The sequence below is a fragment of the Prionailurus viverrinus genome, chromosome X (genome assembly GCF_022837055.1).
Source record: "Prionailurus viverrinus isolate Anna chromosome X, UM_Priviv_1.0, whole genome shotgun sequence".
NCBI lineage: Eukaryota > Metazoa > Chordata > Mammalia > Carnivora > Felidae > Prionailurus > Prionailurus viverrinus.
The window spans coordinates 17,449,352-17,467,796 of record NC_062579.1 but is presented as its reverse complement, the minus strand read 5'-3'; the positions used below and the strand labels follow the sequence as shown (position 1 = coordinate 17,467,796).

The 18,445-nt window shown below is 40.0% G+C and overlaps 1 protein-coding gene across 9 annotated transcripts in view; it reads left to right on the top strand.

Annotated features, from left to right (window-relative positions):
* The window catches only part of PCYT1B (phosphate cytidylyltransferase 1B, choline), a 126,036-nt gene that overhangs the window by 60,263 nt on the left and 47,328 nt on the right, over positions 1-18,445 (top strand). For all 9 annotated transcript variants that reach the window (XR_007148907.1, XM_047843662.1, XM_047843663.1 and 6 more), the window contains 2 exons: positions 1,827-1,943; positions 17,088-17,239. Coding sequence is in view for 8 of the 9 variants with exons in the window: in XM_047843662.1 (XP_047699618.1) it covers positions 1,827-1,943; positions 17,088-17,239 (269 nt within the window). In the remaining variant the exon portion in view is untranslated. The remainder of the gene's footprint in view (positions 1-1,826; positions 1,944-17,087; positions 17,240-18,445) is intronic.

Below are 18,445 nucleotides of genomic sequence, written 5' to 3'. Positions count from 1 at the left end.
GGCCCACATGGTTTCCCAGTCTGGAAATTGCTGACACACTACAATTTTAAAAAGTGAGCGTATTGCAAAATCAACCCCACAAATACTCTTCAAAGATTTACTAAATGGTCTTTCTCTCGGTAATTATGTCATCTTTCTTTACTTTTCTTTCCTCCCTGCTTCCTGAATTCATTTATCTTGATCACCTCTGAATCAATAACAAAAAGTTTTGCAAAACTGCCATCTGCTTTCCCCTGGGATTTATATCTTAAAACAAATTTTCCTCAATTGAATTCAAATTGAATAAGAGCATTGAAACCAAGGATCCCTCATTAGACAGTTTGTTATTTCAAAGCATTTTCTATTTACCATGGCTTATTTAGAATCCGGTATAATCCTGTGAAGGCAATTCTGTTTGTTCAAGATGGTGTATAATTGGGAATAATTGCAATTCCCTATCTGACATAAAGTCTCTTGAGTTTTTTTTATTAGAGAAATTTAATTTATTAGAAACATTGTACCATCTGAATCTATTAATGGAACATTCCTTTTAATTTATATTCCAAATTAATGAGGTTATACTACATCAAGAAATCATCACAATTTTAAATCTTACAGATCATTCAACAGAAGTTTGCATTGATTTTTTTTAAATTTATTTTTACAACATCATTAGAATACATGTAGGTAGTTTTAAAAATCAGTAGGACTCTTAGGTTTTTTTTATAAGCCTAACAACTCAACAGTCCCTTTCCCTGCCTGCCCTAACCCTGATTCTTATTTCCTTTAGACACTAAGCATTTGACAATCAACTTGCCAAAATGTTGTGGACTTCTCTCATCTACTGTCATTGCCTTTGTTGTTTCCTCTGCCCTTGGGGAATTAAACCTTTTAATTTTTTACAATTTTTTTTGGGGGGGGGGGATTGTACCTTTTTAAATCTTTCTCTGTAATTCTTGTATTTGGGAAGAAGTAGAGATAAATGTGTATATGTTCAGTTTGCCATATTTAGCTTGTAGTTTGCCATATTTTCACTTTGTAGTTCCTTTGTTGAGAGTCCAGAATGGGTAAAAGTTGTCACTCAACCCCTCTCCCCACTGTGTCTCCATCTTACTTGAGGGCGTGGGTCTTTGGGCTTTCTCAGCCAAGTGTCATCCTGTAGTTTCTGGTACAGTCTCCTGGCTCCCAGGAGCTGTGATAAAGTGTGTCCCTCTTCATCATGGAATGGCTCCTCCTAGAATACCATATGCCACAGTGAGAATATCTCTTGAGGCCACTTCACTCTTGACCTTTCTCCCTCAGAGGGACTGTAGTGTTGGTCGCTGGCCGGCAACCCTGAGGACCACCCCCACATGTAACTTTTGTACCCCGATTCTTCTGTCTTTGGGGCACACGCCCTTCCCCCATCCCTTATGATGCCAGAGAGGTTAGGTAGTGACCTTTGTGCAGGGTATGCTGGTAAATGTTGAACGGTTGGCCCTCCGGAGGGAAATACACCCAGATTTGTAGCATTTGCCAATTTCTGTGGTGTAAATACTACCCCAGCTGATTTCAGGCTGCCAAGGTGACTTGGAGTTGGGAGGACAGATGCACACCAGTCTCTCTAAGCAGAATGAGCAGACCCCTGCACAACACTGCCTTTGGGCACAGGTCTTGGGAGCCCTCACTCAGCGCTGCCAGAGTCAAGAATGAAGTAATTGCGTGCACCAATAAGAGACTGATGGTACACAGACCTTGTGTTTTATCCACGTAAACTTTCTTACAGTGCTCAACTGATGTTGGAAGAATCATGTAACTGGGCTTCCTTACTCTGAAGTTCTGTTGATGATACTTTCTTTCTCCCACAGTTGACAGGCCTGTCAGAGTTTATGCCGATGGAATATTTGACCTCTTCCACTCAGGTCATGCAAGGGCACTTATGCAAGCAAAAACACTGTTTCCCAACAGCTACTTGTTGGTTGGAGGTAAGATTTGCTTTTTCTCTTTGTCTAGAAAATTCCTTTATAATGTGCTCCCTGAAAAGGACCCCTTTCAGAGTTCCATTATTAAAATCTCACATTGTTATTACTCCCAATTCAGCCAATACTGGCTCAATTGTTTGCTGCCTGAAATTTAAACGGATGTTTAAAAAGCCATAGGGGAAATTACTTCATGGGATTATACACCACTGATTCTCAGAGAGGGACAGACTAATAACACCATCATGTGCAACGGCTTCATGTTTTCCACTAATGCCTTTCTTCTTGTGATTGACGCATGAACCAATTTCTGTTTCTAAAATTTTCTAGAGGGCTAGGAGAAAAGCAATATTATTCTGATTTCAAAGCATAGAGAGCTGGGGCTTAAGAATGATTAAGGGTAAACAAGGTCATTGTCTGTTTCCTTTGTATGGCCCACAGGTTTTGGGATGATGTTGAGCTAATGGTTGTTGCTTACAACAACCCCAATTAATGGCATTTACATACAGTGTGTTAAAGAAATGGAGATTGATAGGCCTGGGTGATCCTAGTTCACAATGAAGGAAATGAGTTAGTTCATAAGCTTCTGGAAGAAGGGTGGTTAGATGTGGATTGAAATTTCCCCCCTCCAGAATGCCTACTGATTTCAATTTGGGTAAAAGGAATAGTGGCTGACTAGGGAGACCTGTATCTCACCTTGTAGCTTCTGGAAGCACCATATCCTTTCATTGTGATCAGATTTTATGCCATTACATGAATTAGGCACCATCAACCCTCACGCCTGTACAGTGAAGGAAAAGGTGCTGGTAAGAGACCGTGCCTCTCTTTTTAAAAAATATTTTGTTACCTTCTCTAAGTTTAAGACTACCTTTTGGATATTTGAGAGGCACCTTTCTTCTGCACATTTTACTGAGGATGGTGAGCATGTGGTTATTGAATGGAGTTCTTTCCAGAAGGAAGAGATGATAAAAGGCAACGATTACTGGACATGCAGAGGAAACCCAAGGCAGGCAGAGAACCCATCTCTTCTTCATTTCCTTTTATCTTGAGTGGAAAGCCATTTCTGGAAAGAACGCTACCATCCGGAGTGTGGTCCGATGCTGCTGAGGCCCCTGGGAGACCTCTGCAGTGTTTTGGTGACCCAAGTTTGGAGGTGGTTAGATGTGGGTCACATGTGGGAACGCTAGCCATGGCTCTAGGTGATCATGTTAAAGGTGATAGAGGGGTGTGTGGTATCGGAGCTCGGTCACCATGAGTGGCATTGCCATGGCAAACACATTTTGGTAAAAGTGTGGATGAGAGAAAGTATGGTCTCCCTTTGTGTGTGGTAGTTGTCTTCCTCCAAAATTCAGCCTCTATCACAGCTATTCCAGAAATACTGTGCGATTATATGTAAAACAAAGTTCTAGACTCAAATGGCTTAAAATAATTATGCAGGGACACTCGCAAATCCTGTGTGTTGTGGTAAAAATCTCCTCTGGAGCTGCTCCACCCCTTGCAAAATGTTTAGCTTCATTGGCGCTCTTCCCACTAAATTCCAGTAGCTGTCTTCAGTCACTGTGACAACGAAAGATGCCCCATAAATTTACAGAAATGGCTTCATAGGGGATGATGAGGCCCTTGTTGAAAACCATTGTCTTAGACTAGGAGTCTTCAAACTTTGTTCCCCACGAACCCTAAAAGAATTTTGAAAAACTATATACCTTCTCGCAAATTAAAAAAAAAATTTTTAAATGTTGTATTGATTTTTGAGAGAGAGAGAGAGAGAGAGAGACAGAGTGCAAGCAGGGGAGGGGAAGAGAGAGAGGGAGACACAGAATCTGAAGCAGGCTCCAGGCTCTGAGCTGTCAGCACGGAGCCAGACGCGGGGCTTGAACTCACAAACTGTGAGAGCATGACCTGAGCCGGAGTCGGACACTCAACCGACTGAGCCACTCAGGCGCCCCTTTTCTTGCAAATTTGTAAGTTGACATCTAAAATTTTCTGTCCTAAGCTTAAATACTTGTGAAAGATGTAATTTCTATAATATTATCAATAATAACATTTTCAAAAATCAATAAACTTTTTTTAAGGGAAGTTTCACGTTCACAGCAAAATTGAGCAGCAAGTACAGGGAATTCCCACATAGCCCAACATGCATAGCCTCCAGCACTGTCAACATCCCCCACCAGAGCGAAACATTTGTTACAGTCCACGGAACCCACGTTGACACGCCATTATCAAGCAAAGTCCATAGTTTACATTAGACTTCACTCTGGGTATTGTACACTCTGTGGGTTTTGGCAAATGTATAATGACGTGTATCCACCGTTGTAAGACTGTACAAAATTAGTTTTACTGCCCTAAAAATTCCCTGTGCTCTGCCTATTCATCCTTTTCTCCTCCCGGCCCATGGCAACCACTTCTTACCATCTGTATAGTTTGTTTTTTTCCAGAATGCCATGTAATTGGAAGTATACATTATGTACCTTTGTCAGCTTGGCTTTTTTCTCACTTAGTAATATGCATTTATTTAATTAGTTAGTTTTAATATAATTTATTGACAAATTGGTTTCCGTACAGTACCCCCTGCTCATCCCAACAAGTGCCCTCCTCAGTGCCCATAGTAATAAACATTTAAAGTTCCTCCATGTATTTCATGGCTTGTTAGTTCACTTCTTTGTACTGCTGAATAATACTTCAGTGTCTGGATGTACCACAGTTGATCCATTTACTTACTGAAGGTCACTTAATTGCTCCCAAGTTTTGGCAATTATGAATAAAGCTGCCATAAACACCCATGTGCAAATTTTTACGTTGACATAGATTTTCAACTTCTTTGCCCAGGAGCATTATTGCTGGATTGTATGTTAAGAGTGTGTTAAGTTTTGTAAGAAAGTGCCAAACTGTTCCAAAGTGGCCGTACCATGTTGCGTTTCCTGAAGCAGGTGCATGATAATTGCCATTTCTCCATATCCTCACCAGCATTTGATGGTGTTGATGTTTTGCATTTTGGCCACTTTAATAGGTATGTAGTGGTATCTCGTTGTTCTATTTGGCAATCCTTGGTGACATACGTTGAACATCTTTTTATATGCTTACTTGCCATCTGTGTATCTTCTTTAGTGAGGTGTGTGTTCAGATCTTCTGTCATTTTTTAATCTGGTTGTTCATTTTCTTATTGTTGGGTTTTAAGTCCTCCTTGTATAGTTTGGACAGCAGTCCTTTATCTTTTCCAAATATTTTCTCTCAGTTTGTGTTCTATCTTCTCATTTCCTTGACATTGTCTTTCACAGAGCCACAGTTTTTAATTTTAACTAAGTCCAGTTTACCAATTATGTCTCTGATGTTGTATCTAAAAAATTACTGCCATACCCGAAGTCGTCTAGCTTTTCTGCTAGGAGTTTTATACTTCTGTATTTTACATTTAAATCTATGAACCATTTTGAGTTAATTTTTGTGAAGAGTATAAGATTTGCGTCTAGAGTAATTTTGTTTTGCCTGTGGGTGTCCAGGTTTTTTTATCACCATTTGTTGAAAAGAGATGGTCTTTTCATGGTCATGGTATATAATTCTTTTGACACATTGTTGGATTTGATGTTTTTTGTTGAAGAGTTGTGCATCTATGTTCATGAGAGAACTTGGTCTGAGTTTTCTTTTCTTGCAGTGTCTTTGTTTGATTTTGGTATTAGGTTAATATTGGCCTCATTGAATGAGTTAGGAGGTATTCCCTCTGCTTCTGTCTTCTGGAAGAGATTGTAGAGAATTGCTATAGTTTATTCCTTAAGTGTCTGGTAGAATTCACCAGTGAACCCATCTGGGCCTGGTGTTTTCTCTTTTGGAAGGTTATTAGATATTGATGCAATTTTTTAATAGATATAGGCCTATTCAGATTGTGTATTTCTTCTAGTATGAATTTTGACAGCTTGTGTCTTTCAAGGAATTGGTCCATTTTGTGTAGGTTACCAAATTCGTGGGCACAGAGTTGCTCATAATAGTCCTTTATTATCCTTTCACTGGCCACAAGATTTGCAAAAATGTCCCCTCTTTAATATCCTATATTAATAATTTGTGTGTTTTCTCTTTTTTTCTTAGCTTAACCAGAGGCTTATAAATTTTATTCATATTTCGAAAGAACCAGCTTTTGGGTTCATTGATTTTCTCTATTGATTCCTGTTGTCTATTTCATTAGTTTCTCTTCTGATTTTTATTATTTCTTATGCTCACTCTGGATTTAAGTTGCTCTTCTTTTTCTAGTTTCCTAAGGTGGAATCTTAGATTATTGACTTCAGATATCTAGGCTTTTTACGCTTTATTTTTTTTCTAATATATGCACTTAATGCTATAAATCTCCCTCTAAGCTTTTCCCCCTGAATTCCACACATTTTGATAAGCTGTGTTTTCATTTTCATTTACTTCAAAATATTTAAATACTTCTGTTGAGATTTATTTTTTTACCCATATGTTATTTAGAAGTGTGTTATTTAGAGGCGCCTGGGTGGCTCAGTCAGTTAAGTGTCCAACTTCAGCTCAGGTCATGATCTCACGTGATCTCCGTGAGTTTGAGCCCCACCGTAGGGCTCTGCGCTGACAGCTCAGAGCCTGGGGCCTGCTTTTGAAGTCTGTGTCTTCCTCTCTCTCTGCCCCTCCCCTACTCATACTCTGTCTCTATCTCTCAAAAATAAAAATAAACATCAAAAAAAAGGTGTTCTATTTAATCTCCAAGTATTTTGGGATTTTCCACCTATGTTTTCATTATTGATATCTAACTTAATTCCATTGTGGTCTGAGAGCAGACATTGTATGCCTTCTATTCTTTTTTTTAATGTTTACTTATTTTTGAGAGGGGGGAGGGGCAGAGAGAGAAGGAGACAGGGGATCTGAAGTGGGCTCTGTGCTGACAGCAGTGAGCCCAATGGGGGACTCAAAGCCACGAACCATGAGATCATGACCTGAGCCAAAGTGAGATGCTCACCCAACTGAGCCACCCAGGTGCCCCTGATTTCTATTCTTATAAATGTGTTATGGTATGTTTTATGGCCCATAACGTTGTCTGTTTTGGTGAATGCTCCATGTGAGCTTGAGAACGATGTGTATTCTGCTGTGGTTGGATGAAGTAGTCTGTATTATTAATTTTATTCAGCTGATTGACGGTGCTGTTGACTTAAACTATGTCCTTGTTCATTTTCTGCCTGCTAGGTCTGTCCATTTCTCATAGAGGGCATTAAAATTTCCAACTCTTATAGTGGATTCATCTGTGTTTCCTTGCATTTCTCTCAGTTTTTGCCTCATATATTTTGACTCTCGGTTGCTAGGCACGTACACATTAAAGGTTTCTATGTCTTCATGGATTATTGACACTTTTATCATTATATAATGCTCCTCTCTTCTTGATAACTTTCCTTGCTCTAGAGTCTACTCTGTCTGAAATGGATGTAGCTATTTTCACCTTTTTTTAAAAGGACATACTCAAACAGTATTTCCATTTTTTTTTAAGTTTATGTATTCATTTTGAGAGGGAGAGAGAAAGTGCAAGTGGCAGAGGGTTAGAGAGAGAGAGAGAGAGAGAGCAAGCGAGAGAGAGCTGTGCTGACAGTGCTGAGCCAATGCAGGGCTTGAACTCATGAACTGTGCAATCATGACCTGAGCCCAAGTCAAGAGTCCAACGCTTAACCGACTGAGCCACTTAGGCACCCCTGTTTCCACTTTTTTTGATTAGCGTTAGCATGCTGTATCTTTCTTGATTCCTTTACCTTTAATGTATATATGTTTTCATATTTAAAGTGGGTTTCTTACAGACAACATACAGTTGGGTCTTATTTTTTGATCTACAATCTCTGTCTTATAATTGATAAATGTAGACTGTACATGTTCCAAGTGATTATTTAAATAGTTGCTTTAATATATACAATATTTTTTCTGTTTTCTATTTGTTGCCTTTGTGTTTTGTTTCTGCTTCCATCTTTGACACTTGTTCTGCCTTTTGTGTTTTTTTAATGTTATTTATTTTTGAGAGAGAGAGACAGAGACAGAGACCATGAGTGGGGGAGGGGCAGAGAGAGAGGGAGACACAGAATCCGAAGCAGGCAGCACAGAGCCTGATGCGGGGCCCAAACTCATGAACTGCAAGATCATGACCTGAGCCGAAGTCGGACGCTTAACTGACTGAGCCACCCAGGAGCCTCTGCCTGGTTTAAAATTTATTTTTAACATTTATTCATTTTTGAGAGTCAGAGAGAGACAGAACATGAGTGGGGGAGGGGAAGAGAGAGAGAGAGGGAGACACAGAATCTGATGCAGGCTCCAGGCTCTGTGCTGTCAGCACAGAACCTGACGCGGGGCTTGAACCCACTGACCTGATCATGACCTGACCTGAAGTCGGAAGCCCAACCAACTGAGCCACCCAGGTGCCCCTGCCTTTTGTGGTTTTAATTGAGCATTTGATATGATTCCATTTTCTCTCCTTTCTTAGCATATCAATTACACTTCTTTTTTCACTTGTTTAGTGGTTGCCCTAGAGTTTGTAATTTATAGTCTAAACTAACCCAAGTCCACTTTGAAACAACATTTTACTAGTAGTGCAAGTACCTTATAAAAACAAAATATTTCTTACCCCTCCCTCTCATTCCTTGTGTCATTACAGTCATTCATTCGTAACTGAATATATTGTTGTGGTTATTATTTTGAACAAACTGTTACCAGATGAATTAAGAATAAGAGAAATGAAATGTTTGCTCTTACCTTATTGGTTCTTGAATGCTTCTCCTTTCTTTATGTAGATTTGAATTGCTGACCTACATCATTTTCTTTCTCCCTAAATAACTTTTATTTTAAAGAAGAAATTTTTAAAACATTGCTTGCAAGGCAGGTCTACTCGCAACAAATTCCCTCAATTTTTGTTTGTCTGAGGAGGTCTTTATTTCTTCTCTTTTGAAGGATAATTTTACAGGGTGCAGAATTCTAGGTTGGTTGGAGTTTTTCTCTCAACACTGAATATTTCACTCCATTCTCCTCTTGCTTGCGTTGTTTCTGTAGAGACATTATTGTAATTTTTATCCTTGTTCGTCTATAGCTAAGGTGCTTTTTCCCTCTAGCTTGCCCTGAGATTGTTTTTCTTTGGAATTTTTCCTGTTCACTGTTCTCTAACATTTAAATGAAATGATTGGGATTTTGTGATTTGTGGATGAATATATCCCTGCTAGAATGAGACAGGGTTTAACATTGATTTTATTCCTGTTTTTCCTTATTATAGATATCAGTGCTGAAGTATTTTGTTTACACAAATATTTAGACAGGAATGGAAGAAATTTGTTAGAGTGATGCCACTCAGTCTTTGAACTCCTGAATTATTTGCCGTGTATCACAAAAAGAATTTATTGTTGTCAACAAAAGAATTGTAATGGTCTATCAAGTGACAATTTATTAAGGTTCTCTTCGGAATTTGAGGCAAGCAATGGATTAGAAATGACCCGACCCACAGGAAGATGTGTTCCAAGCTATTAGAATCATTGGCTTTCTTTTTTTCTGGGAAGTATAACAAAAAGGCTTTACCAAGACTTACCAAATGGTTCTTAATTCTAACCTTTACTCTTTTACTTGAAAGCAACTTATTTAACCAGATACACTGAGAAAGGGTTGGGGAAATGGACATATTGGTAATTTCATTACACTGTTGTCAATCCACTAATCTCTGATAAAATGGTTTTATCATTTTCTTAAAACTTAGAAAAAACCCAAAAAACCTTGGGGCTGTGGTTTTTGTTTACTAAATCTGCAGAAAACACCATCTAACCTAAGTAACCAAGCTAGTCCTCACTGTCAAACCTGCCAAAAACCTAGAAACTAAGAAAAAGTCTTTTCAATTCAAATATGTTAATGTATTTCAGGAAGTCTTATAAAGAACACTGAGAAATACATTATAAAATGCATTGTATAAAATAGAATCAGTCAAGATTAAAATGATATATAGCTCTAATATAATAAGTTACAAACAAGACAACAAATCACTATGCTTAATTTATAGCGATGCAGTGTAATTTATAAGTAAAATAATACCATATTCATAAGGAGAGACGTATGGTAAAAAGACCTGTTATTCCTTCTCTAAATACCGATGTGTGTGTGTGTGTGTACTTAAACTCTGGTGTTTGACTTTTGGGAAAAATTAAATAAAATCAAATGTAAAAATCAGAAATGACCTATCTTTATTAGACACCATGGGTATACATACTTCTCCTATGTATTTAAGAATAGAAAAGGGAAGGTGCGCCTGGGTGGCGCAGTCGGTTAAGCGTCTGACTTCAGCCAGGTCACGATCTCGCGGTCCGGGAGTTCGAGCCCCGCGTCAGGCTCTGGGCTGATGGCTCAGAGCCTGGAGCCTATTTCCGATTCTGTGTCTCCCTCTCTCTCTGACCCTCCCCCATTCATGCTCTGTCTCTCTCTGTCCCAAAAATAAATAAACGCTGAAAAAAAAAATTTAAAGAATAGAAAAGGGAATATACTACTAAAAAAATAAATTGGCAGTAGATATTTTGTGTAGGAGAAGGTATAAAATAATACACCTTTTAGAAGAAGAAATAGGATAAGCATTATCTGTAAATGGAATAAATATTTTATAATGTGATCTGATAAAATAGATTTTAACTTCCTTTTAAAATGCATGCATATGAAATATGAAAAAAAGCATGTAAATGTTTTATCTACATGTTTATTCCAATGTATTTTGAAAAAAATGATAATTCTAGAAAATATTCCAGCTACATTTCTAAAATGCAGCAGTATCAGCCTGTGCAGCTTTGCCTTGTGCAGTTGATTTTGAAGTGAATAGCTGGCAAAAATGCTTACTCTGAACTAAAAGAGAGAAGGCGTTTCCGGGACTCACCGTGAGTGCTGAGAATAGCTGGGGAAATGCTTACCCTTCACCATATGAAAAAGCCATTTTAGCATTCAATATTTCTTTCCATTGCTCCTTTTGCTTTGAATTCCTGGGTCTTATCGCTCAAGATCCTTATGTCCTTTGACAATAGTTAGGGGAATGAAAACGCAAAGTTGTTAGGCAACAGTTGGCATTATTCCTTACTCTCCCATAATGAGTTTGTAACACCGAGCTTTACCTGTATCAGAAATGTTTTAGGACAGGAAGCTTTTAGAGGTTCTTGGTGTTTGCAGTAGTCATTAAGCAAGCTTTCCCTTCGGTTTGGCCTGAAGCCTTAACCCCCTGCCCCTTGCCATGCAACAGAGTAGGATTCGGATGGTGTCTTCCTTTTGCATAGTGGAGTAAGGGTGGTTTTGGACACAGAGGCTTTCTCTGGGACCATTAATTTTAAGAAAGTATACCCTTGGAAGCTGAGGATCTGAAAATTGAGTCCTTTAAAGCCTCTTGTGTTTGGATATCATTTGAAAAGTCTTTGTGTATCCCCAGGGGTATGTGTGTCCTAGTTTGAAGACCATTACTTTTAGACTATCTTGAGTGTCACAAACCACCTTAATGGCAGACAATTCTGTACTGAGGAAAGTTAGGGAGTCTTTTACAAATAGGTGTTTTATGTTGTTGGTTGAAAGACTGGCCCTTGCAGTGATGTGTGTAGTCAGCAAATAAAATGCTTAGGGTGAATTGAAAGAACCTGCTATATTAATTGTGGGGCCCCTGACATCTATGGGTAGGTTTGTTGTAGGGGTTCCCCTGGGTGGAGCATGGGCTTTGCTCATGAAACCACTCTGGTCAGGGTGAGTGCACAGAAAGGCGGCATAATACTTGGTATTTGGTAGAAATAATTGATTCAAAGACCAGAAACTGTGATAAGTGGTAGTACTACAATCTATTTCTCAACCTTAGGCAATAACAGACACAAAATGCCATGGTTTTGTACAATGATTATAATACTTGGATTTCTAATTTTGTAAGCATTATGACCAGTAATACTTTGAAAATTCATTTATGTAAGCTTACCTTGTTGACATTATTTTAGCGAATTGAAACTACCAATTGTAAAGCCCTTTTTTCTTTTTAATTTAACTGCTAACATGGGGTGCCTGGGTGGCTCAGTCAGTTAAACGCCTAACTCTTGGGTTTGGCTCAGGTCATGATCTCATGGTTCATGAGTTCGAGCCCTGCGTTGGATTCTCTGCTGTCAGTGCAGAGCCTGCTTCAGATCCTCTGTCCCCACCTCTCCCCTGCTCGTACATTCTCTCTGTCTCTCAAAAATAAACATGAAAAGAAAGTAACATCATTTAACAATAAACAACAGGTGTTGGCAGGGAGGTAGAGAAAGGGGAACCCTCTCCTACTGTTGGTAGGAATGCAAATTGGTGCAGCCACTCTGGAAAACAGTATGAAGTTTCCTCAGAAAGTAAAAATAGAACTATCCTATGCTCCAACAATCACACTACTAGTTTTGTTCTCAAAGATTACAAAAATCCTAATTCACAGAGATACATGCACCCTGATGTTTACAGCAGCATTATCTACAATAGCCAAATTAAGGAAAGGGCCCAAGTGTCCATCAACTGATGAATGGATAAAGATGTGGTATATACAGACAATGGAATATTACTCAGCCATAAAAAAGAATGAAATCTTACCGTTTGCAACAACATGCATCGAGCTAGACAGTATTACACTAAGTGAAATAAGTCAGAGAAGAGAAATACCATATGATTTCACTCATATGTGGAATTTGAGAAACAAAACAGATAAACATGGGGGTCAGGGGAGGGAGAGAGAACCAAGAAACAGATTCTTAACTATAGAGAACAAACTGATGGGTACCAAAGGGGAGGTGGGTGGGGGGATGCGTGAAATAGGTGATGAGGATTAAGGAGGGCACTTGTCTTGATGAGCACTGGGTGTTGTATGGAACTGTTGAATCACTATAACATACACCTGAAACTAATATTATAGTGTGAACTAGAATTTGAATAAACACTTAAATAATAAAAAGTTAGTGTCATTTAAAAACAAGTCAAGAAATTAAAATTTATATTAGAATATTTTCCCTAAAACAGTTTTTAAGGATATGGGTCACCCAATGCCTACTTCTACCTCATTGGAGGGGAATACAAAAATAATAATGGTGACACTATTCCTACTATAGTAGACATAAAAACTCCACGGACTTGGGTTTATGCTGTCTTGTACTTTAATTGAAATGAAATATTCTGCTAAGACTCCACTTTGCCTGACTGGTGGGAAATAGTCTCTCAGTCCTTGTTGGGCCCTCTTCACCTCTGCGGAGTCCAACGAGATGTTAAAGAAACAAGAGAGGGCTTTCCAGTCTCGAGCCCAGCACTGTTGAGCCTGCAGTGTGTGGAATCCCAGTGCCTGGGGCTCCATGTCGTCATCCCTCGTGAGGCTCTGCCACCAGCCCCTGCTGCTCGTGGGATCCTCAGACTTTTGGCCTCTTCCTCATTTGGAGGAATCTTCTCTCTCTTTGTCTCTTTCCTTACAGAATTCCTCTAAGGAGTTCTGGCTTGGAGAAAACAGCAGCCAGGAAGGCAGGCGTGTGTACCAGCAACTTTAACTTCACAGCTTCCATGGGAGAGTTTCTTCCAAGAGGCTGGGCACCTGCTTGGAGTGGGAACAGGAAGATAGCCCCAAACACAAATGAATATCCACAGTAATGGTTTCATACTACTCTTAAAAAAATGGCAAATGTTTTTGAGCATTACTCCTCACATCATCATATTCTATTTTCAAAACTTTGCCATGTTTTAAAGACAGTTGATGGAATCTTAAGAGACTGAGTAATTTTCCTTGTAGCAAGGAGCAGAGCTGGGATTAGAACCCAAGTCTGTTTGGTTCCAAAGTTGATTGACTCCTTATGTTAAATTTTCTCTCCTACAGAGTACTGGTAATATTTCATTTTGAACATAGTGAGCTGCCAGTATAGGTTAGCTACAGTACGAGCTTCCACGTAACTCAGTGAATTCATCCATGGAGCATCACTGCTCAGAGGTCTCCATCTGGTTGTCAGTGTGCATTTGCCAAGATTCAGGAACAACAGTGCTGCTTTGGGCGTAATTAATGTTTAGACAATAACTGGCCAGCATGTTCAGCTGCTTCTTGAGGTCACTCCTGGGATATGAAAATAGGACCCCGGACTGACATAAACATCCTGTTTGTTTTCTTCGTGTTCTGTCAGGAGGCCGTTATTTCGGTCATCTAGAAGTTATACCATATTGCTCAGGTGCAGGTTCAAAACGCGGGGAGGATATGACCCAGCCTAGTTTGGTGTTGTTTAAAATAGAAAATTGATGGATCTGAAATCCATTTCTGCTCAGTATGATTGTTGAGGTAGTGTTTTAATAAAGTCCTAACTGAATATTTAAGAAGTCTTAGATCAATATTTAAATTGGGTATCTTGGCCCATAAATAATTGCTATTTATAGTCATAAATCAGTGCATTCAATGAATCAGTGTAACATAGTCATCATGGCCCTACTGTCTGCCACCCACCACCCACCCCCCTAAACTGGAGTGATGGGTGATTGAAAAACAGGCTGGGTTCTTTACTCAAGATGTTCATAACATGCTTCAGAGGCTTTTGAATGTTGCATACATCAGAATTATCCCTGAAGCTTGTCAAAAATAGAGCTGCCTAGGCCCTACTCTAGACTCAGTATCTTAGTTCATTTGGTCTCCTAAACAAGACACCCCAGACTGGCTAGCTTAAAAACAAGACAAGTTTACTTCTCACAGTTCTGGAAGCTGGGAACTCCAAGATCAAGGTGCTAACATGGTGTCCCTCTAGTGAGGGCCCTCTTCCTGATTCATAGGTCTTGCCTTCTTGCTGTTTTCTCACATGGTCGAACGTTCTAAGGGAGCACTCTGGAGTCTCCTTTATAAGGGCACTAATCCCATTCGTGCGGGTTCCAACCTCAAGACTTAAGCACCAAAGGCCTACCTCCTAAATATCATCACCTTTGGAAGTTAAGATTTTAACAAATGAATTTGTGGGGAGACATTCAGACCATAGCACCCACTGAATCAAAATCTTGGTGAGTGGGACCCAAGCATCTTTATATTTAGCACGTTCCTTAGGCAACTCTGATGTTCATCAAAGTTTTTGAGCCCACCACATGGTTGATGGTGTTTGGGTCACATAAACCACTACAATGTTTTCCATATTGTATTCTATATATGTCTGTACATCTCAGGAAGGATGTATAGGTATACACGTGTATCTAGAGATACACCAGTCTCATATATATATATATATATATATATATATATATATATATAATATATATATACATATATATATAATATATATAATATATATAAATATATATATATAAATGTTGTTGAAATGTGCCTACAGATAAATATCTGTTATTTTAAATTATAATAAACATTAATTGAGCATCTGTATATTTCAGGCACTATTAATTCATTCAATAAATACTTGTTAAAAGCCCACTATGGGCCATCAGAAAATGAAACAAAGAAAAGTCCCTTTCTTCGGGGAGCATATATATTAGTAGAAGAACATCAACAATAAAATAAGAGAGTTCCATGATGAGGAGTGCCACGGCAAGAAGTGAAGCGGGAAAAAGATGGCGACTGCCAAACGGCAATTTCTGTTGGATGGCTGGGAAGCCTTGAGGCCAGGGAGGGAGCGAGCTCTGTGGATATTTGGAGCACTACTGTTTCAGGTTGGATACAAAGTGCAAGGTCCTGACCTGAGCAGGAGCATTCTTGGTGGCTTCAGGAACAGCACGGAGGCAAGGAATGGGCTGAGGTGTGGAACTCGTGGTGGCCTGTGGGCCCCTGGAAGAGTTTCCCTTTCACTGTGAGGGAGATGAGAAGGGTTCTGAGCCCAAGAATGACCGTTGGGCAGGTTTCAAGGTCATTCTGGTGGATGAGGACAGCTGCTGGGGGTGGGCAAGGCTGGAACCAGAGCCTGGCTAGGAGGCCACTGCAGTAGTCCAGAGGAGGGAAGGTGAATGTGCTGGAGGTGGTAAGACGAATGTGGCTTCTGCGCACACTCGGGATGCAGATGCAGCAGGTTTGAGGATGGTTTGGAGGTCGAGCACATGAGGGCTACAATAAGAAGTCTTCCCAGGATGCTGGCTGTGGCCAACGGCTGCCTTTACTCTGTGGCTAGATTGGGTTTGGGATGTAGGTCGTTCTTTGATTCCCAGGAAATAATTGTATTTTTGTTTTTAAAACATGTATTGCATACTTAAATCTTATAAATTTTTTGTGTGTACAGAAAACCTCTTGAGGAGCAGTCAGGATAGAATGGCTGTAGGACTTTCACTGGGATATTGGTGAACAGGGACTGTACCCGCAGTGACATTTCTTCCTGACATGGAGGAAAACTCAGGAAAATTGCCTTTCCTCACCAACGCCCCCCCCCCCCAATATTATGGATCAGGTCATGAGTAATATTTCTTGTTCAGTTTATTTTAACGTACTTTTATGTAAATCCTCAAAAAATCCTTTCTAAGGCTGACAGTGGATGATATTAACCCCCATGTGGAGATTCAGGAACCAGAGATCTAGGAAAGATAAGAAATGTTAGAAGGATGAATTCCTCTAGATCAGATCTTCTGTTTTATGACTTCCTATTCTTGAGTATGTGGCCTGATGTGTAGTGACTGGACCTCAGTCCAGAGAACAGAAGTGTGTGTGTGTGTGTGTGTGTGTGTGTGCACGCGCGCGCACGCGCATGTAGGGGCACAAGTGCATGGTAAGGAATCGCACTTGGGTTATTAAGTACAATGATCTAGTAAAAGAATTGGAAATGATTGTTCAAACCTTCTAGAATTCAGGCCTCTTGGTTGCTCTGTGTCAGTTCATTTGGTCATTTTTTTTCCCCGAACAGTAATTTTCGCTGTGGGATAAGGAAATAAAAGATACAAGAATCACATTAGGTAGCGTGGAGAATTATTTTAATAAAAGTTGCAGCAGAGAATGCAGTCAAAATCAGCTCTCAAATGGAAAGCTCGGTTGCTGGTAGATTTCAGCTTGCTTCGCTTTCCTGATGCTTTGTTCCTATAAAAACAACAACAACAACAACAACAACAACAACAAACTGAGTTTGATTATGTCATGTACCAAGTAAGGCTGAGATCCTTTTGTTTTGCTGAATAAGCCCTGTGTGTACCGGATGGCTGTCAGCAGGGCCTGGGCCAGGTGGCAGCCTTTAACACATTTGTCTGTTTCAGTTTGCAGTGATGACCTCACCCACAAATTCAAAGGTTTCACTGTGATGAACGAAGCAGAGAGATATGAAGCCCTCAGACACTGTCGCTATGTGGACGAAGTCATTAGAGATGCTCCATGGACCCTCACTCCAGAGTTTCTGGAAAAACACAAGGTGCTTCCTCTTCCATGTTCTCTAAGTAGCAGAATTGGAATCTGGCTCTGCACCTTACATGCAGAAAGCCCAGAAGCTTCCACTTGCTAGAAGAGGTAGCTTCAGGAACTATGTGGTGTCACTTGACATAGCACCTGTCTTCTGCCCAAGCCTGGGGACTGATAACCTCTTCCATCCTCAGTGTGGGCGCTAGAGCTAGACCACCCATGTTCAAGTGTGACCTCTATCCCTTCCAAACTGCGGGACCTTGAGCAAGATACTGAACTAACTTACCTAAACTGTAAACTGGGGGCAGTATTCGTACTTCTCTCATGGGACTCTTTTGAGAATCTAATGAGATCATCTACGTAAAACCCTTTGAATGCTGGCTGGCCCCTAGCCCGAGCTCCAAAAATGTTACTGTCGTTATCCCCACCATCATCGCTACTGATGCTTATAGATTTGCAGGCATCATTTTTCATGGAACAAATGAACACGCCCTGTATCCAGAAGAGCAGGGGTCAGCCTTTAAGGAAGGAACTTTATATGTGTGATTTTGTGACCCTGAGACTCCTACTGCTACAAGATTTTTATTAGTTGAAAACATGAGAAATTCTTTTGATCTGCATCAAATTATGTGCTTTGAATCTCCCCACCAGCTCCACATTAGGCCCTATTCTTCCCTTTTATAAGCAGCACACAAAAAAAACAAGATTAAGCTGTTCTAAGAGTTTTCTTTTCTATTTTTAAATTCACGATGGAGAAGAGAAGAGAGAACACTGATAAATGTGCATGGATAATAGCAGAGGAGACAATTTCTCAGCAAGAATAAAAAGAAAAAGGAGAAACTACAATATGATTTACTTCCAGCAATCACTGACGCGTTTTTATGAAGCATCTATTGTACATTCCACTTGTGCCAGGCGTGCCGGGGGTACCAGTGATGGGCACGAGGGCTGCCACTTCTTATTTAGCATGTGCCAGGCACCGTGCTGAGGGCTTTGCTCCCACGTGAGTCACATTCAGTCTCATGGCTACCCTGAGACTTTGTTGTCGTTGGAGAGGAAGAGGAACTAAGTATGAGTGTCCCAGGTGATTTTTAGCACTTGTACGTAATTACTTCATTTAATCCAGTGATTCTCAAATGGACTTAAGTTTGCCCTCAAGGGACGTCTGGCGGTGTCTGGAGACATTTTTGGCCGTCACCGCTCGGGGGCGGGTACCGGC